The 23630-nt window shown below is 42.1% G+C and overlaps 1 protein-coding gene and 1 pseudogene across 1 annotated transcript in view; one reads left to right on the top strand and one right to left on the bottom strand.

Moving 5' to 3' along the window:
* The window catches only part of MYO1D (myosin ID), a 356856-nt gene that overhangs the window by 208878 nt on the left and 124348 nt on the right, over positions 1-23630 (top strand). Inside the window, exon 20 of the mRNA XM_027519558.1 lies at positions 4190-4303. Coding sequence (XP_027375359.1) covers positions 4190-4303 — 114 coding nt within the window. The remainder of the gene's footprint in view (positions 1-4189; positions 4304-23630) is intronic.
* Positions 16399-22290, bottom strand: LOC113877336 (annotated as a pseudogene).

The raw sequence follows: 23630 nt of genomic DNA on the forward strand, positions 1-23630 counted from the left end.
TGCAAGCACCTTGCTTCAAGTAGGCTGACAGGTGCTGGTTTTCCTTTATGGCAAAAAAAAATGTTGCGACATGAAGTAAATCATTGCTACCAAGAGTAGTTATTATTTTACCACATAGAGTCTGTTTTCATCTTAATTACAGATACGACTGAGTGACTAACACTTTCACTTTTCATTGAGATATGATTCACATAACATATCTTTCACCATTTTAAAGTGCATGAATTTAGAATAGGGTTGAATACCCATCACTAAAACCAGTTGTCGACATTTTCATTAACCTGTAAAGAAACCCCACACCCCTTAGCTGTCCCCCCATGCCGAAACCTCCCCTTTCCCCCAGCCCAGGGAAGCCACTAATCTATGCTCTGTTTGTATAGATTTGCTTATTCTGGACTTTTCATATGAATGGAATTGTAAACACACGGTCCTTTGTGACTGGCTTCTTGGCATGCTGTCGGGGTTCTTTCATGGTGTAGCAGGTATCAAGACGTCATTCTTTTTATTGCCAATTATATTCCATTGTACGGATAGATCACATTTTATTTATTCATTCCTCGGTTAATGGACATTGGGCTGTTTCTACTTTGCAGCCGTTATGATTAAGGCAGCTGTTAACATTCAGGCACAAGTGTTTCCGTGGATGTGTTTTCAGTTCCCTTGGGTATATCTTAACAGGGGACTTTGTGAGCCAGGTGGGCATTCTGTGTTTAACTGTTTCAGGAGCTGCCAGGCTGTTTTCCAAAGGGACTGTATCATCTTAGACCCCCACTAGTAGTAATGACGGATCCACTTTCTCCACACCCAGGCCAGCATTTGTTACTGTCCGTCTTTTATATTATTGCCATCCTAGTGGGCGTGAGGTGGTATATCTCACTGTGGTTCTGATGTGTGTTTTTCTGATGGCCAGTGATCTCAAGCACCTTTTCATGTTTTTCTACAGCCACATGTATATCTTCTCCGGAGAAATGTCTCCTCAAATTCTTTACCCATTTAGAAAAATTTTTTTGGTCTTTTCATTATTGAGTTATGTACTCTAGGTACAACATATATTCTTAATGTATTCATTAAATAAGAGTTTTTTTTTCAGATATATGATTTGCAAAAATTTTCTCCTGTGGGTTGCCTGTTCACTTCTGTTGTACTGTCTGGGTTACATGTTTTTTGTTCTTATGCGTTTTTCTTGTTTTCCCTGATAAATTGTAAAACTGTGACCTTTACATTGTAAAAGTCCACAAATCTGGAAGCACCTACTCCTTTTCCATCTCTTTTGCATCCAGTAGAGTGGTCATAGCTGGATAACATCTATTATAGAATTTGGCTCCACCACCAGAATAAGTTCAGTTGCTCAGTTGTGTCCAACTCTTTGCCACCCCATGGACTGCAGCACGCCAGGCTTCCCTGTCCATTGCCAGCTCCTGGAGCTTGCTCAATCTCATGTCCATCAAGTCAGTGATGCCATCCAACCATCTCATCGTCCCCTTCTCCTCCCGCCTTCAATCCTTCCCCGCATCAGGGTCTTTTCTAATGAGTCAGTTCTTCGCATCAGGTGGCCAAAGTGTTGGAGGTTCAGCTTCAGCATCAGTCCTTCCAATGAGTATTCAGGACTGATTTCCTTTAGGATGGACTGGTTGGATCTCCTTGCAGTCCAAGCAACTCTCAAGAGTCTTCTCCAACACCACAGTTCAAAAGCATCAATTCTTCGGCACTCAGCTTTCTTTTTAGTCCAACTCTCACATCCATACATGACCACTGGAAGATCCATAGCTTTGACTGGATGGACCTTTGTTGGCAAGATAACGTCTCTGTTTTTTAATATGCTGTCTAGGTTGATCATCGTTTTCCTTCCAAGGAGCAAGTGTCTTTTAATTTCATGACTGTAGTCACCATCTGCAATGATTTTGGAGCCCAGAAAAATAAAGTCTGCCACTGTTTCCACTGTTTCCATGAGATGCCATGGAAGTGATGGGACCACTATCTATTTGCCATGAAGTTATAGGACCAGATACCATGATGTTAGTTTTATGAATGTTGAGTTTTAAGCCAACTTTTTCACTCTCCCCTTTCACTTTCATCAAGAGGCTCTTTAGTTCTTTGCTTTCTGCTGTAAGGGTGGTGTCATCTGCATATCTGAGGTTATTGGTATTTCTCCCAGCAATCTTGATTCCAGCTTGTGATCCATCCAGCCTGGCATTTCACATGATGTACTCTGCATATATGCTAAATAAGCAGGGTGACAATATACAGCCTTGACGTACTCCTTTTCTGATTTGGAACTAGTCTGCTGTTCCATGTCCAATTCTAACTGTTCCTTGTTGACCTGCATACAAATTTCTCAGGAGGCAGATCAGGTGGTCTGGTATTCCCATCTCTTAAAGAATTTTCCACAGTTTATTGTGACCCACACAGTCAAATGCTTTGACATAGTCAGTAAAGCAGAAGTAGATGTTTTTCTGGAACTCTTTTGCTTTTTTGATGATCCAACAGATGTTGGCAATTTGATCTCTGGTTCCTCTGCCTTTTCTAAATCCAGCTTAAACATCTGTAAGTTCACAGTTCACATACTATTGAAGCCTGGCTTGGCAAATTTTGAGCATTACTTTGCTAGCGTGTGAGATGAATGCAATTGTGTGGTAGTTTGAACATTCTTTGGCATTGCCTTTCTTTGGGATTGGAATGAAAACTGACCTTTTCTAGTCCTGTGGCCGTGGCTGAGTTTTCCAAATTTGCTGGCATATTGAATGCAGCACTTTCATAGCATCATCTTTTAGGATTTGAAATAGCTTGACTGGAATTCTATCACCTCCACTAGCTTTGTTCATAGTGACACTTCCTAAAGCCCACTTGACTTCACATTCCAGGATGTCTGGCTCTAGGTGAGTGATCACACCATCATGATTATCTGAGTCGTGAAGCTCTTTTTTGTACAGTTCTTCTGTGTATTCTTGCCACCTCTTCTTAATATCTTCTGCTTCTGTTAGGTCCATACCATTTCTGCCCTTTATTGTGCCCATCTTTGCATGAAATGTTCCCTTGGTATCTCTAATTTTCTTGAAGGGATCTCTAGTCTTTCCCATTCTTTTGTTTTCGTCTCTTTCTTTGCATTGATCACTGAGGAAGGCTTTCTTATCTCTCCTTGCTATTCTTTGGAACTCTGCATTCCAATGGGTATACCTTTCCTTTTCTTTGCCTTCAGCTTCTCTTCTTTTCTCAGCTAATTGTAAGGCCTCCTCAGACAACCATTCTGCCTTTTTGCATTTCTTTTTTTTTTTGCTGATGGTCTTGATCACTGCCTCATACAATGTCACAAACCTCCATCCATAGTTCATCAGACACTCTTATCAGATCTAATCCCTTGAATCTATTTGTCACTTCCACTGTATAATTGTAAGAGATTTGATTTAGGTCATACCTGAATGGTATGGTGGTTTTCCCTGCTGCTGCTGCTGCTAAGTCGCTTCAGTCGTGTCTGACTCTGTTCGACTCCATAGACGGCCTCCTACCAGGCTCCCCCGTCCCTGGGATTCTCTAGGCAAGAGCAGTGGAGTGGGTTGCCATTTCCCTCTCCAGTGCATGAAAGTGAAAAGTGAAAGTGAAGTCGCTCAGTCATGTCCAACTCTTAGCAACCTCATGGACTGCAGCCTACCAGGCTCCTCCGTCCATGGGATTTTCCAGGCAAGAGTACTGGAGTGGGGTGCCATTGCCTTCTCCAGGTGGTTTTCCCTACTTTCTTCAATTTAAGTCTGAATTTGACAATAAGGAGTTCATGATCTGAGCCATAGTCAGCTCCCAGTCTTATTTTTGCTGACTGTATAGAGCTTCTCTATCTTTGGTTGCAAAGAATATAATCAATCTGATTTCAGTATTGACCACCTGGTGATGTCCATGTGTAGAGTCTTCTCTTGTGTTGTTGAAAGAGGGTGTTTGCTATGACCAGTGCAGTCCCTTGGCAAAACTCTGTTAGCCTTTGCCCTGCTTCGTTTTGTACTCCAAGGCCAAATTTCCCTGTTATTCCAGGTATCTCTCGACTTCCTACTTTTGCATTCTAGTCCCCTATAATGAAAAGGACATCTTTTGGGGGTGTTAGTTCTAGAAGGTCTTGTACCGGCCCCTAGATGTTTTCCTGGCAGATCGTTTGATTTCATTCTTGATGAGATATTATGGTTTACTTTTTTTTTTTTTCTTATAGGTGAATCGATTTAGTAAGGTGGAAGATCGAGCAATTTTTGTCACTGACCGTCACCTGTATAAAATGGATCCCACTAAGCAGTACAAGGTGATGAAGACTATCCCTCTATACAACGTAAGTGTTCTCTGCTTCACTCTAAACAAAGGATTCTTAACCTGGTTCTCATGGACCCCTAGGGTGTCAACAGATCACAAGAACCTTTGGGGCTTTAGAGAGCCCATGAATTCCTGAAATGTTCAGCCCGTCTCCTATTTTATGCAGAAGAACAATTTTCTGTATGGAGTATCCAAAGCTTCAAATAGAATAACAAAGGCACATTTTGTTTGAAAGTGTAGGACTCTGCATTGTATGTGACCTTTCTTTATCCTACTCAGAGCTTAACTACGGTGACACAAAATGTATTTCCTTATTGATTTATCATAAGGCTTGTTTTTATGTGGAAGTGGAATCAGGTAAAGAAATAGTAGAGAACAACTTTATGAAACCATTACCTCTCTTTTACACATGCAGTCATGTCTGACTTTTTATGACCGCATGGACTGTAGCCCACGAGACTCCTCTATCCCTGGGATTTTGCTGGCAAGAATACTGGAGTGAGTTGCCATTTCCTTCTCCAGGGGATCTTCCCAACCCAGGGCTGGAACCCACGTCTCTTGCATCTCTTGCATCGGCAGGCAGATTCTTTACCACTTGCACTTCCTGGGAAGCCCCTGAATCTCAATATGAAACTTTAAAAAAATTTTTATTCTGCTCTATGGGATCTGCTTAACAAGTAACTGTTCTGATTCTTGAAAAAGATCCCCCTGGACTGCTGGATCTTTCCATGTCTCAGGTAATTTTTCTATCTGTTAGTTCTTAGAGAGAGAGGTCTGTGTTTGTCCAATCATGAGATCTAGGAGGAATATTATTTAAAGATTGTTTTAAATCCTTTTGGCCTCTGCAAAAGGAAATAGGAAACATATTGTTTTACAGTTTTTTATTTTGTTAAATCAGGAGTCCTGTTGGTTGTGAGGTTCAAGGAAGGCAAGCTGTTCCTGGCTTTGCTAAATAACTGAGAACATTGCTGCAGGCTTATTGCCTGACGATGGAGTTGAAGTTTGACTGCATCACCTGGTCCCCCCACTGCATATGCATACATACACACTTTTCTCCCTTTTGGTTCAGTTCAGTCGCTCAGTCATGTGCCAACTCTTTGCAACCCCATGGACTGCAGCACGCCAGGCTTCCCTGTCCATCACCAACTCCCAGAGCTTGCTGAAACTCATGTCCATCGAGTTGGTGATGCCATCCAACCATCTCATCCTCTGTCGTCCCCTTCTCCTTCTGCCTTCAATCTTTCCCAGCATCAGGGTCTTTTCCAGTGAGTCAGTTCTTCACATCAGGTGGCCAAAGTATTAGAGTTTCAGCTTCAGCATCAATCCTTCCAGTGAATATTCCAGACTGATTTCCTTTAGGATGGACGGGTTGGATCTCCGTACAGTCCAAGGGACTCTCAAGAGTCTTCTCCAACACCACAGTTCAAAAGCATCAATTCTTCAGTGCTCAGCTTTCTTTCAGTAAAAAGGCTAATGTATTTCAGCTTAGAAGGAAATGATGTTCTAAGACATTCTCGATCATAGGTAGTCTTCTTAGCAAAGACCTATAATCTCATATCAATCACCATTTAAGCCTATTAACCCCATAGTCTCGAAGAAGGAGATGAAGGAAGATGAGGGAGAAGGTCACATTTTGTCAAAGTCTAGTAAAATGTGTATTTCTTTTTCTTACTTTCTACTAAAGAGAGAGCAATCAGGTGCATGATAAAAATCCAGTAAGTAGTTAAACAGGTCTTTGAACTGAAGTTATTTTCTGCCTTTTTCATGTTGACTGGTGTATAGTTATAGTCACTGTTCCTCTTCATCATCATCATCATCATCATCATCATCAATGTTATCAATAATGTATTTTTTTAAAGTAACAATGTTTAGGTAAACATAAAGGTAAATTGAGGTCAGTAGGCAGGACACACACTGTCACCGACGCTGTCACCCACATCCCTTTGATGTCCTTTCCACTTTTGTACATTCCAGCCTAACTTCCAATAGCCAGCATCTTTGTTCAAAGGTCCCCACAGACTGCTGGGACCCTTGACTGGAAATAATCCCCACCCCTAGCTACCTACATGACTAGTGGGTGTGGGCATATAAATCCTCCAAGCCGCACCATTCATTGTCCATGATAATTCTGAAGTGTGTTTTACATTATTTGCAGGAGCTTTTCTATAGGAATAAGCTGTGCTGCCCACCATAGTAGCTGCTTAATAATGGGCCCTACTGGCCACCCTCCCACCCTGAGCCACCTCCCCACTCCCTTCCCTGGCTCCCTGCACCTCCTGGATCAGTCCTGAGGCTCCTCAGCCTTTGTGCTATAATACTAAGTCGCTTCAGTTGTGTCTGACTCTTTGGGACCCCAGGGACTGTAGCCCACCAGGCTCCTCTGTCCATGGGATTCTCCAGGCAAGAATACTGGAGTGGGTTGCCATGCCCTCCTCCAGGGGATCAGCCCCACCCAAGCATCAAACCTCTCAGGAGGGAGCATATTGAATGGGGCTGGGGACTTCCAGCCGCGTCTGTAAAGATGTCCTTCAATCTGAAGCAAATACAGCCAAATATTAAGTCTGAATAATAAGGATGTGAATATTATTTTATTCTTTACCCTTTTTGTATGAAATATTTTGAAATTTTAAAGTTTAAGGAGGCTTCCCTGGTAGTCCAGTGGTTAAAACTTCGGCTTCCAATGCAAGGGGTGCAGGTTTGATCCCTGATTGGGGAGCTAAAAATCCCACATGCCTTGGGGCCAAAAAACAAACAAACAAAAAACACAAAACAGACGCAATATTGAAACAATTTCAATAAGCCTTAAAAAATAGTCCACATCAAAAAATCTTTTAAAAAAGAGTTTACGACAAGGAAGCTTTAAAAATGATAATGCTCATGGCAGGGATGAAGAAGCTGAGAGGAGATGGAGAAAGATTTCAGTCTTAACCAAGTTGAGTTTCAGACACTGATGACACTTGTAAGTAAACATGCCGTCGATCACTGGAGTCTAACATTGTATAAAAGAGCATAGCATTCAGCACTTAGGATAAAAATTTAGGAGCAGACACATGTATAATTTGAGGCTGAAATTATCAGTCTAGAGGGAGAAGGGGCAGATGATTCAAGAACATCATGCTTAAATGGTGGGGAAAAGAGATTGACTAGAGGAAATGGAATGAAAAAGAAATCTCCGCTCTTTCTGGGCCTCCGCTTTCTCCTTTCTCTTCTAATGTGCCAAATGAGTTCTAATTTCTCTCCAGTTCCATAAGGTTATGAATTATTCCAGGAAGGAAAAGAACTCTGGAAACACTGTGTTTCAGAATCAAGTTGGAAAGTTTTCAGAAATAAGGGTAATCAATAAAAACCTAACTACTGATCCCACCCTTTGCTCCTCTCGTTCTCTGCTCTTCCTTCCTGCTTTTGCCCAGCTGCCTGTCCTGTGTCAGTGAGATTTTCTGGCTCCGGGGAACAGATTGTGATTGTGGGAAGGGGGAGAGAGATTCCCTCTGTTCCTCTCGAGTATCTGTGGCTGGACTAATAATAAAGTTGACACAAGACAGATTAACAGGAGGAAACCCAACTTAGTTTTATGGGCATCAGGCAGTTCAGTCGCTCAGTCATTTCCAACTCTTTGCGACCCCATGGAAGCAGCATGCCAGGCTTCCCTGTCCATCACCAACTCCTGGAGCTTACTCAAACTCACGTCCTTTGAGTCAGTGATGCCATCCAACCATCTCATCCTCTGTCGTCCCCTTATCCTCCTGCCTTTAATCTTTCCCAGCATCAGGGTCTTTTCTAATGAGTCAGTTCTTCTCATCAGGTGGCCAAAGTATTGGAGCTTCAGCTTCAGCATCAGTCCTTCCAATGAATATTCAGGGTTGATTTCCTTTAGGATTGACTGGTTTGATCTCCTTGCAGTCCAAGGGACTTTCAAGAGTCTTCATCAACACAGCAGTACAAAAGCATCAATTCTTCAGCATTCAGCTTTCTTTATGGTCCAACTCTCACATCCATACATGACTACTGGAAAAATCATAGCTTTGGCTATATGGACCTTGTCAGCAAAGTAATGTCTCTGCTTTTTAATGGGAGATCGTAAAAAGATGCGCAGAGAATGTCTAAGAGTGGGTAACTTAATATCTTTGTGTATAAAGAAACAATAAATTTGTGAGGATTTGGAAGGACAAAGAAACTAGGTTCGGGCATGATTATGAGGAATTTAAGCCAAGGGGTGAGCCTGGGAGGTAAATTAGTGAAGAAGGAGCAAGGTTTATTCATACAGGCTTCTCGGACCTGAGTTGTCTGTCTTTGGTCCTACTGATGTCTTTCTCTGGGTCCAAAGAGGGCACCTTTCATACGGGAGATTTATTTCCTGGTTTTAGAGAAACGGAGAGGAGGGTCAACGTGTCCTTTTTGCATTGGCTGCTTCTTAAGTAACTTTAATTCAAAATACTCAATATGCCATTGATACATATTTGGGGGCCTGCCCTAGGCCCCAACATGACCATATACCGTACTATTTTGATTTGTGTTTAAAGAAAGGATACGCACGGTAGTAAGGGAAAGAAATCTCATAGGAACCCAGGGCACTATTCAGGTTTTAAGGCAGCTCTGAGAGACCATGTTATCCTGTGTCCCGCCCAGCAAAATGATGCTTAGATGGTGTCAGTTTCTGCCACTCTCTATCTCTACTTTTCTTTGTGTGTCTTCTTTTTTTTAATGTTTATTTATTTAGCTGCTCCAGGTCTTAGTTGCAGCACGTGGGACCTTTTCCTTGTGGCATGTGGGATTTTTAGTTGCAACCTGTAAACTCTTAGTTTCGACGAGAGATCTAGTTCCCTGACCAGGGATCGAACCTGGGCTCCCCTGCATTGAAAGCATGAAGTCTTAGCCACTGAACCACCAGGAAAGTCCCTCTTTGTGTGTCCCCTATCTAACAATTACCTTTCTTGCCATCCAGCCTGGGCCAGTGCTAGGCTAAGGTATGAATCCTTAGCCAACCCAACAAACCATTAGAGTTTCATTCTGCAGTGACACTGAATAGTGTCTCTGATGAGGCCTCACCATGGCAACCAGTTCTGCACGATCCAAATTGGTCCTTCAGCTCCTTGTTAAGCATTTGCAAATCTATGCGTAGTCTTCCCTGACTTCTCCTAGCATAGCATGAGTAATGACTAATTCATTTGGGGGTATAAATGATCTCTTCTCCCTGCAATTTTTGACTGTTGTCCTTAAGGCCCGAGTCACATTTGGACCTGCTGAATACTGAGGGTAAGTCATTAGGTTTTCCTGGTGGGAAAGTGCCAGTGGGAGAACAGTGCTTCAAATAGGCCATAACCAACCATCTCATCCTCTGTTGCCCCCTTCTCCTCCTGCCCTCAATCTTTCCCAGCATCAGAGTCTTTTCCAGTGAGTTGTCTCTTTGCATCAGGTGGCCAAAGTATTGGAGCTTCAGCTTCAGCATCAGTCCTTCCAATGAATATTCATGGTTGATTTCCTTTAGGATTGAATGGTTTGATCTCCATGCTGTCCAAGGGATTGTCAAGAGTCTTCTCAAAGCTCCACAGTTTGAAACCATCGATTCCTCGACTCTCAGCCTTCTTTATGGTACACCTCTCACATCCGTACCTGACTACTAGAAAAACCATAGCTTTATAGCTGGATAATTTTGGGACCATTTTGGTATAATTTTGGGACCATTCCCAAAATCAAGATATAAGACTCCAAAAAAAAAAAAAAAAACCCATATGCCCCCTCCCAGTCACTATCTCTTCTTTCCTTTTCAGAGGCATAATTTTGCCCATTTTGAACTTAATGTAAGTGAAATCAAACATTGTGTATTCCTTTTTGTGTTTCTTTCAACATTATGTTCATGGGAACATCTATGTGGTTTCCTGTAATTCTAGTTTGCTCATTGTCACCGCTTTGTAGTATTTCCTTGTCAAATACACCACAAATTGTTTATCTGTTCACATCTTGATGGATATTTGAGATTTTTAGAATCATTGTTATGCATGTGTTTTGGTATTGGTATGATGCATACTTTTTTTATAGTTTTTTTTTAATTTTAAATTTATTTATTTTAATTGGAGGCTGAACACTTTACAATATTGTATTGGTTCTGCCACACATCAACATGAATCCGCCACGGGCGTACACGTGTTCCCCATCCTGAACCCCGCTCCCACCTCCCTCCCCGTACCATCCCTCCGGGTCATCCCAGTGCACCAGCCCCAAGTGATGCATACTTTTTCATTGGACAAGTACCCAGGCATGAAATTGCTGTTCAGTAGATAATTCCAGTTTTCCAAAGTGGTCACACTGGTCTACAACCCTACCCCACCCCCAACATGTGAAAGTTCCAGTTGCTCCATTTTCTCTCCAACACTAGGTCCTGACAGTCTTTTTTTATTTTTTAATTTGTGTATAGTTGGTTTTTAATGTTGTGTTAGTCTCTTCTATACAGCACAGTGAATGCACTGTACATATACACGTATCCCCTCTTTTTTGGGTTTCCCTCACATTTACGTCACCACAGAGCACTGAGGAGAGTTCCCTGTGCTACACAGTAGGTGCTCATTACTTGTCTCTTCTATACACATTATCAGTCGTGTATATATGTCAATCCCAATCTACTTCTTCCCACCCTGCCCTTTCTCCCTTAACTGCAATACACAGTGAAATCAGAAAGAGGAAAGCAAATATCATATATTAACGCATATACGTGAAATCTAGAAAAATGGTATAGATCTTATTTGCAAAGCTGAAAGTCCTTTGAATTTTAGCTATTCTGGTAGGTGTGGTAGTTACACATGTGGGGGACGGGTCTAGCTTTACTGAAATATAACAGACACATAGCATTGTGTAAGTCTAAGGTGTGTTGACTTGATACATTGATCTATTGCAGTATGTTTACCACCATAGCGTTAGATGACACCTCCATCACACCACGTAATTGCCATTTCTTTTTTGTAGTAAGAACACTGAAGAGCTGATCACTTAGCAACTTTCAAGTTATGTAATGCCGTATTAGCTGTAATCACCATGCTGTATAACAGGCCCCAAGAACTTACTCATCTTCTAGCTGAAGTTTGTGCCCTCTGACCAACATTTCGTTTTCCCCACCTCCCCCTGAGCCCCTAGTGACCCCCACTCTACTCTCTGTTTCTCTGAGTTTTTCATTTTTAGATTCTACACATAAGTGATATCAATAGCAGGGGTCCCGAACCTCTAATCTAATGCCTGATGATCTGAGATGGAGTTGATGTAATAACAGAAATAAAGTGAAAGTCACTCAGTCAAGTCCAACTCTTTACGACCCCGTGGACTGTACAGTCCATGGAATTCTCCAGGCCAGAATACTAAAGTGGGTAGCCTTCCCCTTCTCCAGGGGATCTTCCCAACCCAGGGGTAAAACCCAGGTCTCCCACATTGCAAGTGGATTCTTTATCAGCTGAGCTACCAGGGAGGCCCAAGAATCCTGGAGTGGGCAGCCTGTCCCTTCTCCAGCAGAGCTTCCTGACCCTGGAATTGAACTGGGGTCTCTTGCATTGCAGGCGGATTCTTTACCAGCTGAGCTACCAGGGAAGAGAAATAAAGTGCACAGTGAACATAATGCTCTTGATTCACCCTGAAACCATCCAGCGCCCCCAGCCCATCCCCAGTCCATGGCAAAACTGTCTTCCACGAAACCGATCCCCGGTGCCAGAAGGACTGGTGACGGCAGTCATATAGTATTTGTCTTTCTCTATCCAGCCTATTTCAGTTATAATGCCCTCAGGATTCACCCACGTTGTTGCAAATGGCGGGATTTCCTTGTTTCTCATGGCTGAATAATGTTACGTCATATATGTATGCCACATCTTTATCCATTGATCCACTGACAGATACATATTGTGGGTTTTCTTTGTCCTCCTATTACTAATAAGGTTGAGCCCTTTGCTGTGTGTTTACTGGTCATTTGGGCCTCTTTTGTAAATTGCCTGTTGATGTCTCTTGCTGTGTTTCTGTTGGGCTGTCTTTTAAAAATTGATTTTTAGAAGTTCTTTTTATATTCTGTGTATGTGCCCATTGGCAGTTATAGGTCTTATAGATACTTTCTCCAGCTCTGTGACTTGCCTTTTCATTCCTTTAGTGTTTCTGTGAGCAACAATTTTTCATGTTGGTATACTTCAGTTTATCCGTTTTTTCCTCTGAGGTTGATGCTTTTTTATTTTTCCTTAAGAAAGCATTCTCTATCCCAAGGTTGTGAAAATATCCTCATCTATCATATTCTATAAGCTTTATCGCTGCACCTTTCATATTGACATCTCACAGTCCACCTAGAATTGATTTTTGTGTATGTGCAAGGCAACAGCTCAGGGTTTATTTTTTTCCCATATAAACAATTGGCCCAACATCGCATATTGAAAAGACCATCTTTCCCCACTTGCTCTTCAGCACTACATTTGTTATAAATCAGAGTGGCCATATGTCTCTTTCTAGTTTCTCTACTCCGTTCTATTGGTCTACTGTCTATCTTTGTGCCAATGACAGTTTTAATTACTGTTGGGCAGAGATTTTATGAACTGTAAAATTATAATAAATTTCCAAAATCTCCCACTTCAATTTCACCCTCCTCCCAATATAGTATTCTCATTATTGTTGTTGTTGTTTTAGTCAGTAAGTCGTGTCTGACTCTTTTACGACCCCATGGACTGAGGCCCAGCAGGCTTCTCTGTCCATGGGATTTCCCAGGCAAGAATACTGGAGTGGGTTACTGTTTCCTTTTCCAGGGGATCTTCCCAACCCAGGGATCGAACCCACATCTCCTACATTAGCAGGCAGATTCTTTACCATTGAGATACCAGGGAAACCCAACATTCTCATTAGCTGTATCCATATGAAGGAGAGAGCTGAGGATAAAGCAAATCCTAGCGGAAGGGACAGCTTGCTGTTTACCCATTTCCTCTGTGAAAAAGTAAAATTCCTTTAGGAGTCAGGTTTAGAAATGAATGAAGTTCATACTGGTCAAGGAGCAGCTACCACTGTAATCTGTTGTGACCTCTCTAGAGACCCATATGCCAAATCTTTGGATTCACCCAGGAAAAGTTGAAGTCTATATTATAGGTAATATCTCCTGATTGTTAAATGCCATGTAAGCCAAATAGAACACATCTTGTCAGCCCACAGGCCACCGGTTTGCTGCTCCTATTTTAAAAAGTCTCTGCTTTTGTCATCTGTTATTCTAAATGTGCTTAGTTCTTAGTTGCCTAGTCGTGTCTGACTCTTTGCAACCCCGTGGACTGTAGCCTGCCAGGCTCCTCTGTCCATGGAATTTTTCAGGCAAGAATACTAGAGTAAGTTGCCATTTGCTCCTCCAGGCAATCTTCCTGGCCCTGGGTTTGAACCCACGTCTTCTCTGTCTCCTGCTTTGCAGGCCAATTCTTTACCCTCTAGCCATCTCTACTCTGTGACCTCTTTGCTGCGTGCATGCGTGCTCAGTCACTTCAGTCGTATCCAATTGTTTGTGACCCCATGGACTGTAGCCCGCCAGGCTCCTCTGTCCATGGGATTCTCCAGGCGAGAATACTGGAGTGGGTTGCCAAGGCCTCCTCCAGGGGATCTTCCCAATCCAGAGACTGAACCTGGGTCTCCTGTAATTGCAGGCAGATTCTTTACCACTGAGCTCCCTGTCAAATTTTTAAAACTCTAAAACTATGGTATGTTTTATTCTAGATTTTATGTAGTAGAAACAAACACTGATCATTTCTTACTTATAAAAAGCTATAACTGGATGTGAGCTTTAGAAGAGTATATTTTCTGTGTCAATTAGCCAGGAAGGAAAAGAATGAAGGAAACCTTGGATACAGGTAGGTGCCTTTTCTACAGAACTTTCTACCCCTTCAGAGTTCACTGCTAATTGTATTCTTCCAACTTTTTATTATAAAATTTTTCAAATGTATAGGGAAATTAAAAGAATATTATAAGGAATACCCATATTCCCTCCACCTAGGTTCATTAAGTGTTTAATTTCTTTTTTGTCATACTTATTTTCTCTCTCTCATGACACTTCACTGCTAAAATGCCCCTGTGTGCGTTCTCCTAAGAATAGAACATCTCTCTTAACCACAACACCATTTTCATATCTAAAAATCTTAATATTTCTATAATACCAAACATAATATATAATCATTATCCATTATGTGTTGGTCAACTCACGTTCAGATTTCCTCAGTTGTTCAAAGAATGTCTTTTATACCTGTTTTTTAAAAATCCTATCTAGGTTCATATTTTAGATCTGGTCATTACATATCTTTTAGTCCAAAACTGTGCCTCTAGAGACAACATCCCGCTTTTTTTTTTTTTTTTTTTTCATGAAATTGACTTTTAAAACAGCATTATTAAGGTATCATTTACTATGATAAGCTCAGTTGTGTTCCCTCAGAATTCATTTGTTAAAGTCCTAACCCCTGGTACTTTAACATAGGACTTGTGTTTGGAGACAGAATCTTTAAAGAGGTAATTAGGTTAAAATGAGACCTTAAGGCGGGCCCCGATCTACTATGATTGGTGTCTGTCTGTCTGCCTGTCTGTGTCGCTCAGTTGTGTCTGACTCTTTGCAGCTCCATGGACTGTAGCCCACCAGGCTCCTCTGTCCATGGGATTTCCCAGGCAAGAATACTGGATGGGGTTGCCATTCCCTTCTCCAGGGGATCTCCCCAACCCAGGGATGGAATCAGCATCTCCTGAATTAGCAGGCGGATTCTTTACCACTAGCACCACCTGGTAAGACGTGGTGTCCTTTTAGGACACAGACACATACAGAGGAAGATCACAGGAGGACACAGCGGGGAGACAGACACCCGCAAGCAAGGAGAGAGGCCTCAGAAGGAGCTAGCTTGGCCCACGCTTTGGTCTTGGACTTCTAGCCTCCAGAACTCTGAGCCAACAGACTTCTGTTATTTAAGCCACCTGCTCTGCTACTGTGTTATGGCAGCCCTGGAACTAATACATTTAGAGTACTTACCCCAAAATTCACCCATTGTAAGGTCCGGTTCAGTTATTTTTAGTAAAGGTATGCAGTTGTCCAAACATCACATGATTCCAGTCTTGGAACATTTCCATCACTTGAGAAAGTTCTCCCATGCTCATTTGTAGTAAATCCCACTCTCAGTTTCAGCCCTAGACAGTCACTGACCTTTCTGTGTCTATACTTTCACCTTTTCTAAAAACGTCATGTACATGGAATCATACCATACAGTAGATACTGTTTTCGTGTCTGGCGTCCTTTATTGAGCATAATGTTTCAGAGGTTCATCCATGTCCCGAGTATCACTGGTTCTCTGCTTTCATTGCTAAGTAATACTCCATTGAGTGGATGTATCAGATTTCATTTCTCCACTCACCAGCTGATGGACGTTTGGCTGCTACATTCGTTCACATGCGAGACTTTATGTGGGCATGTGTTTTCATTTCTCTTGGGTAGCTATCTATGAATGGAAGTACTCCTCATGGCATGTGTTTAACTTTGTAAGGAGCTACCAAACTGTTTTCCAAAGCGGCTGCTCCATTTTGCATTGTTTTCAGCGTCAGAGTCGTGGTTTCTCCGCATCCTCACCAACACTTGGTATGTATGATGTTGAGTTTTTAAAGAATCCAGGACTGGGCTAGTCTGGATTTGTCTAATTGTTTCCTCATGGTCATTTAACTTATTCTTCTAGTCCCTGAATTTCCTATAAGCTGGAAATTAAATCAGGAGATGTTAATTTTTTTAACATTTATTTGGCTGCACTGGGTCTTAGGTGCGGCATGTGGGATCTAGCTGCCTGACCAGGGACTGAATCCAGGCCCTCTGCGTTAGGAGCAGAGAGTCTTAGCCACTGGACGACCAGGGAAGTCCCAGAAAGTGTTCATTTTCTTTCAGTTTTATACTTCCACACACTTAAGATTACATCTTGCATGTCAGTAAAGAAGGCACATGTACAGCTGACTGCCTTGTGGATCTTTAGGAAATGTTTCATTGTAGCCAAGCTATTATTATATTGCCCTTGAGTTTAGTCGCTCAGCCATGTCCGACTCTTTGCGACCCCATGAACCGCAGCACACCAGGCCTCCCTGTCCATCACCAACTCCCAGAATCCACCCAAACCCATGTCCATCGAGTTGATGTTGGCCTTGCTGTAGCCTAAATTCCAATTACTTATAGAACACATCCCATGTTTTCCTATGAACAATTAGAATTTAGCATAAAAAATTAAGATAAAAATGGCCATTAAGTATTTACCTATTAATAAGCTGCCCATCAGTAACAATACCTGTTATTTTCAGTTTTATTTTACCAGTCTCTTTTTATAACAAAATTCTGCCAATGCTTTGATCTTTGATACTTTCGTATTGAAGTTTTTATAGTTTATTAATCCTCTCATTTAAAATCTGGGCAATCACCACAGATAAAATCACTGCAGAGTCTTCCCTCCTTTTTGCCAGCACCAACGATGGCCTTTACAGTCCTGCTGACTTTGTGCATTCTGCTCTTGTGTTCCTTTCACTGTTTTCTTGAATTTTTTTTTTCTTCTTATACAGGCCACATTCTGCAAGTCTGTGTTTGGATTTATTTTCCTTTGCATTATCCAATAAATCGTAAATCACACCAAAGCTGTTGGCTTTGCCACCACCAAAATGGTTCTGAATCCAAGTACGAAGATGACAGCTAGAATAGTCTTATGTATTTTGTCTGGTTTTCCCCCCAGTTTTTGTCCTGGGTACTGTTGCCAGGCCAGGATGAAGGACATCAGTGATCATTTGTTTCCATAGCTGATTGGTCAGGAACTTCCTGGTCCAGATAGCTACTGTGTTGTTCCTCCTGGTGGTTCCTCAGGCGGCCAGGAAGGGAAAATGGATACTTCTTATGTATTTCTACAACTTTTATCTCTCTCCCCCAAATCTCTGGCAACCACTGATCATTCTACTGTAGTTGTGCTTTTCTAGAATATCATATGCTTGGAATCATGCTTTTCATTCTGGCTTCTTTCACTTAGGAATCAGTATTTGAGGTTTTGTATATGCCTTTCCGTGGCTTGATAGCTTATTTCTTTTTATTGCTAAATAGGAGTCCATTGTATGAATGTACCATAGTTGGTTTATCCTTTGGCTTATTGAAACATATCAGTTGCTTCCAGTTTGGGGCAGTTATGAATAAAGCTGCTAGAAACATTCACATGAAGGTTTTTGTATAGTCACAAGTTTTCAAATTGTTTGGGTAAAAACCTTCAAGTACAATTCTAGGTCCTGTGATAAGGCCAAGTTTGGCTTTATAAGATCCACTGAACTGTCTTCCAACATGACTATCGTTTTGCTTTTCTACCAACAATGATCAAGAGTTCTACATCAGATTTTTTTTTTTAACTTTAGCCATTCTAACAGATGTGTCATGGTATCATCTATTTTTCTATTACCCTAAATTATATAACCCAGCACTCATTGGGGTCTCAGTCAGTCTTTAACTACAGATATCATGTCTCCCCTCTCTGTGGTTAGTTGGTTTGTGTTCAGGAGATGACAAGTGATCTTGACATAAGCCTAGGTAAAATATAATTACAAGATAAATCAGGGACCTTTTTTCCCCTTGCATTAACAAAAATCAATTTATCATTTAATCAAGATTCCAGGCACTCTTCACAGGAAAGATAAAAATAGGAAACCGTGACAGGTTTTTGAGAGTATTCTCACAAATGGCATGATCAAATAATTATCCATAGCAGTCAGGATGAAATACTCAAGTTACAAGTGATCCCTTTTTTAACCACAGTGTAACTTTCCAGATACAGTTAGATTAGGAATGTTGTATTATCGTCAAATTAGTGTCATCCCCCTTGAGTCACTTTCTACATTTGTAAGTGGTAATATAAAATTAAAACATTAATTCCAATACAGTTGTCAAGAAAGGTTAAAATGTGTATGGGGGACGGTGGGGTCAGAATCTGAATGTTTTGCAAAGCGGGAAGACTCCTGGTAGCCACAGCTTGATGCAGAGACAAAGGCAAGAAACAGCCCACACAGTTAGTCATGTTGTGTTCAAAACTTTGATCACGCCTCTTGAACTCCACTCATCATTCTAGAAATCCCTATAACTGGTGGGGGAAATTGCACCCCATGGCTGAGGCACATCGCTTGAATCAGTGCCCTGCTGCCTTTTGAGTTCCTGTGGACATGGGTGCTCCCCAGCCAGCGCTCAGGGAGCTGGTTGCTAAGACCGAGTTTAATTTGCATAAACATAAAATCTGTTCACCGGTTTCGAGGGAGACCACATGAACTGAAACATTTAACCTGACCTCAGCTGGGACTCCTCTTACCCTTTTGTTGGCAGAGTTGTGTTGGTTTTGCCTGACGGGTGGGTTTGAAAAATGTTTGAATCTGCCCGTGAAGGCTGTTTTTGATATAGTCCTTTTTTATCAGCATGGGCTTGATGGCTGAGGAAGCAGCCAATTAATTTACACAAATACCTCCTTTAGTTCTAGGGAGAATAGGAAGCAGGCAGGGGAGAGAAGAGAGACAATTATCTGAAACGATGTGACTGTTTTGTAGAGGTGAATGGATCGTAATTATGCCAGGCTTCATGCTTTATTACTCTATCTGACGTGACTCGCTGGAAAGATACTGTTTCATTTGAAAGATGGATTGTCCTTATAATGTGCTACAGGGGTGAACCCTGCTAAAAATCCATCGGCCTCAGGCCCTGCTCCCCATCACATTTCTCAAGCACCCTGCCCTCGTGGCTATATCCCAGGAGAAGGTGTTTCCATGGTAATCTCAATGGAGGCAGTCAGCTGATGTCTGGCACCGCCTGAGCTGGTGCTCGCCAGCCCTCTCCCCCTCACTCCTCCCTTGAGCCTTTAAACTATATTTATTAGTCCTCTTTAATGGAAAGTATATAACCCCTAATGTCAGACACTGAGTGGCTTTGGGTTTATTTATTTATTTGGGTAATAAACTTGCCTTCCTAATTAATTCTCAGCGAGTTTCTGCGAGCTGTAGTATTTCGAACATCTCATGCAAACGTTTAGATTTTTGCCTGTTATAACAAAGAGCGTTGCTTAGCAATATCGGATATTTGGAAACCTCCGTTCTTAAAAAAAAAATTGTGATGTCTGTATGAAAGAAGAATTTTAAAAGATAAAGGTGTTAGGGTTTCAGTTTAATTTTTTTAAGAATCTTTTCTTGCTCTGATGCTTTAGCAGTGAAATGGTCCACTCCTTATAATTTCTTTCAACACTCAGTTATTTCATATTTGGATTTGAGTGAGCCACATGGTTTTAAAATACTTCTAAGAAGTGGGACATCTAGCCAGGTTCTCTCACTTTCTTTTTTAATAAGAGAAGAAAGTCAGAATTTCAAAGCTACCCTATTGATTGTTTTCCTGACATTGTTTGGAAGTAAATGTCTTTTGTTGTATGAGTTAGACAGCACCGCTTATGCTAAACCATACTAAATAAGCAAACCAAATTACAATGTCAAAAGGTGCTTTGGGGCAGAAGGTAGAGTCCATTTTCATTAGTACTGTACTTGGAAATTCAATTACAAATGTAAAAGATGTATCAAAGCAGTGTCTGAAAGCAGCAACCATCAGAGCGCACGCATGATTCCTTTGAAAAGCTATCTCGTTAAAGAAACACAAAGCCTTTAAAAACTAAAGTATGAGAAAATTAGTATGACACCACCTCATTTATCCAGAGGTCAGATTGTTAGTAACAAGATCCTTTTAAAACAAAGCCCTGAATAGAGGTGTACACATAAAGGATCTGTGCATTTACAGAAATGTGTGCTAAGTCACTTCAGTCGTGTCTGACTCTTGCAACCCCATGGACTGTAGCCCACCAGGCTCCTCTGTCCAAGGAATTTTCCAGGCAAGAATACTGGAGTGGGTTGCCATGCCCTTCTCCAGGGTATCTTCCCAACCCAGGGATCAAACCCACGTTTCTTATGTCTACTGCATTGGCAGGCAGGTTCTTTACCACTAGCGCCACCTGGGAAACCTTTGCCAAAATATGCCAATCATTATGTATTTTAGCCAAAAGATGCTGGATTACATAAATAAACATCTCTAAGCTTGCAGGAATAGGCTTCCTTTTACACAACTGTCTTATCAGAGCTCCCTTTTCTGCAGTCAATATTTTTGAACACCTACTATATGCTGTGCATTTGGCAGGCATTAGCAATGAACTAATACATCACCCAGTCTTCGCACAGGCCTGTGGGAGAAGCAGAGAAGCCAACCAGCCTGCCCAGCACAAGCATGTGGCAGCCATGTAGATACAGATGATTGTACCTATATCTCCAGGGGAAACTGTCACTCAGAAAATTAAAGTAATAGCCCAGGGTCACAAAGCTCACAGGGAATGGTCCCTGGCTTTCGTTTGACTCTGGAACCCTTAGAATCACAACCCTGGTGGTGACTTCCTAGCACCACCTCCCTTGATGATAAATAACACATACAACCAAGATCCTGTTTTAAAAAGAGAGAAGAGGGACTTCTCTGGCAGTCCAGTGGTTAACACTTTGCCTTCCAGTGGAGAGGGCATGGTTTCAGTCCCTGGTCAGGAATCTAAGATCCCCTATGCCTTGGGACCAAAAAAAAAGCCAAAATATAAAACATAACCAATATTGCAATAAATTCAGTTAAAGACCTTAAAAACTGGTCTGCATCTGAACAGAGAGACTAGCATGGAAACATGTACATTAACCATATGTAAAATAGAAAGCAAGTGGGACTTTGCTGTGTGACCCGGGGAGCTCAAGCTGGTACTCTGTGATAACCTAGAGGGTGGGAGATGGAGGGGGAGGTCAGGAGGGCGCGGACATATGTATCCCTGTGGCCGATTCACGTTTGGAAACATTTGTTGAAAGCTGGACTTGCCACCAAATTCAGTTCTTCCATTAGATGTTTCTTATATGTATGTATGTGTGTGTCTGTGTGTGTATGAGAGAGAGAGAGAGAGAGGGAAGGAGAGAAAATGACAGAGAGGGAGAGTGTGTGTGTGTTTTCTAAAAAGCCTGTGAAATGTATCCAAAAAATAAACCTTCCTGAGAATTATCTTATGCCATCCCTTGTATGTGGAACCTAAGAAGAAATGTTACAAATGAACTTACTTACAAAACAGAAGGAAACTCACAGATTAGAGAACTGAATTTATGGGTGTGGGGGATGGGTGGGGGATGCGGGGTCGGGATAGTTGGGGAGTTTGGGATGGACCTGTACACACTGCTATATTTAAAATGGATAGCCAACAGGGACCTACTGTGCAGCACAGGGATCTCTGCTCAATGTCTTGTGGCTGCAGTATTCTTGCCTGGAGGATCCCCATGGACAGAGGAGCCTGGCCGGGTCGGGAAGAGTCAGGCAGGACTGGGGGACCAAGCACAGCGCAGCCTGGATGGGAGGGGACCTTGGGGGAGAATGGACACACGTATATGTGCAGCTGTGCCGCTTCACTGTTCAGCTGAGACTATCACAACATCCTTCATTGGCCATACTCCAGTACGAAATTACAAGTTCTTTTTTAAAAACATTAAACCTTTAAGGTACTGACTGTGGTTTTACATTTGCAAATAGTCTTAGCGGAAGATTTTCCTTCAACAAGAGTGGTGTAAGATCATCACTTTATGTTTGCTGACTCTCATCGCTTGTAACGGACATCACCATGCATTGTCACATATCACTGGGAGACGGTCCGACCCTGGTCCTGAACTCTTAGGTATTAAATGAAGGAGCTTGTTTCTTTGTTTCTGGTTGAGGTTCAGAGCTAAGGTTCTTTCCACTGAATCATCATAGTGAAGTTCTAGTGCACTGCAGGGAGAATCTGATTTTCTGATATAACAGACACATGGAAGATTTTCTTTTATTGGTATTATATCTAAATAAAGACGTCTTTGCAATGTGCTAGGGATGGAGATAATGTGGCGGGATAAACCCTTCGACCTCGTCTTTACCTTTTACTCACTGTCCTCCACACATTCAATACACTGTGATTGTCTGAGGTCTACCATGGTGCTGGGGCACTGTGCTAGGTACTGGAAATAAAGAGGAAGAAGACAGAGTCTCTGCTCATTGTTTGGTGGGTGAGGCAGATATATACAGACGTCATCCCAGGACAGCTCATTACATGCTAAAACAAAGAGGCGTGATTTGCTGAGAAAGCGTGGAGGAGGGGCAGACATGGTTTCTCAGACAAGGAAGCAGTTCAGGGGTTCATAAGTGCAAACACTTGTGCATTTTTATATATGGGGTACTTGTGTCTTTTTAGGTCAGCTGGTAAAGAATCCCCCTGCAATGCAGGAGACCCCGGGTTGATCCGTGGGTTGGGAAGATCTCCTGGAGAAGGGATAGGCTACCTACTCCAGTATTCTTGGGCTTCCCTGGTGGCTCAGATGGTAAAGAATCTGCCTGTAATGCGGGAGACCTGGGTTTGATCCCTGTTGGGAAGATCCCCTGGAGGAGGTCAACCCACTCCAGTATATTCTTACCAGGAGAATCCCCATGGACAGAGGAGCCTAGCAGCTACAGTCCCTGGGGTCACAAAGAGTTGGACACAACTGAGTGACTAAGCATACGAAGGGATGTGTGAACAACTGCTTTTGGCAATGCAGAGGGACAAGTTTAGGAGACAAGATGAGGTTTGGTTTTTAGGAAGCTAATCCTGACAGCGTTAGCAAAGTATGGATGAACTGGGAAGAGGCTGATGAAATAAATACCATTCTAGTAAATATTTTAGGGGGCTCGGGACATGGTGCTACTGGTGATATTGGATTGAAATAGGGCCCCGCGAAGAATAAATTAAGGTAAGGTAATGAACTTCATCTTGGCTAGGTCAAACGAGTGGTCCCCAAGGAACCCTTATCTGAGTTTTCCCCAGATGGGCCGAGGACCCACCTGGCGCTCCAGGAAAGGTCTAAGTTTTGCGTTCACATTTGAGAATTTTTAGTCTTAAAGAGAGGGAAACTAGCAGCCTGTTCCCCCACTAGACCCAGGTCGTCCTCTCCTACAGTGAATGCCTCCTGGCTGCTCAGCCGCATTGTAAACTCCCTAAGGAGGAAGCTACGTCTTCTAATCTGTTGGTGTGTGTGATCTAGAATAGCAAGTTGGAACTTCCAGTTCTGGACAAGATAGAATAGATTAATTTCTCCTCATCCTCCTCACTAATTACATCTGAAAACCATAAACATCATATTATAAAACGAACGTTAAGAAGACTCCTGAAAGATGGAGAGAAAGTGCACTAACTGGAGACTTGAGAAGCCACATGGCAGTGGGTTCCTTGGGATTTCTTTTGGTCTCTGTACATCCCGTGCTAGAGAAGCCCCTTCCCAGATGGCACAGACCAAAAAAG

Source organism: Bos indicus x Bos taurus, chromosome 19 (genome assembly GCF_003369695.1).
Source record: "Bos indicus x Bos taurus breed Angus x Brahman F1 hybrid chromosome 19, Bos_hybrid_MaternalHap_v2.0, whole genome shotgun sequence".
Lineage (NCBI taxonomy): Eukaryota > Metazoa > Chordata > Mammalia > Artiodactyla > Bovidae > Bos > Bos indicus x Bos taurus.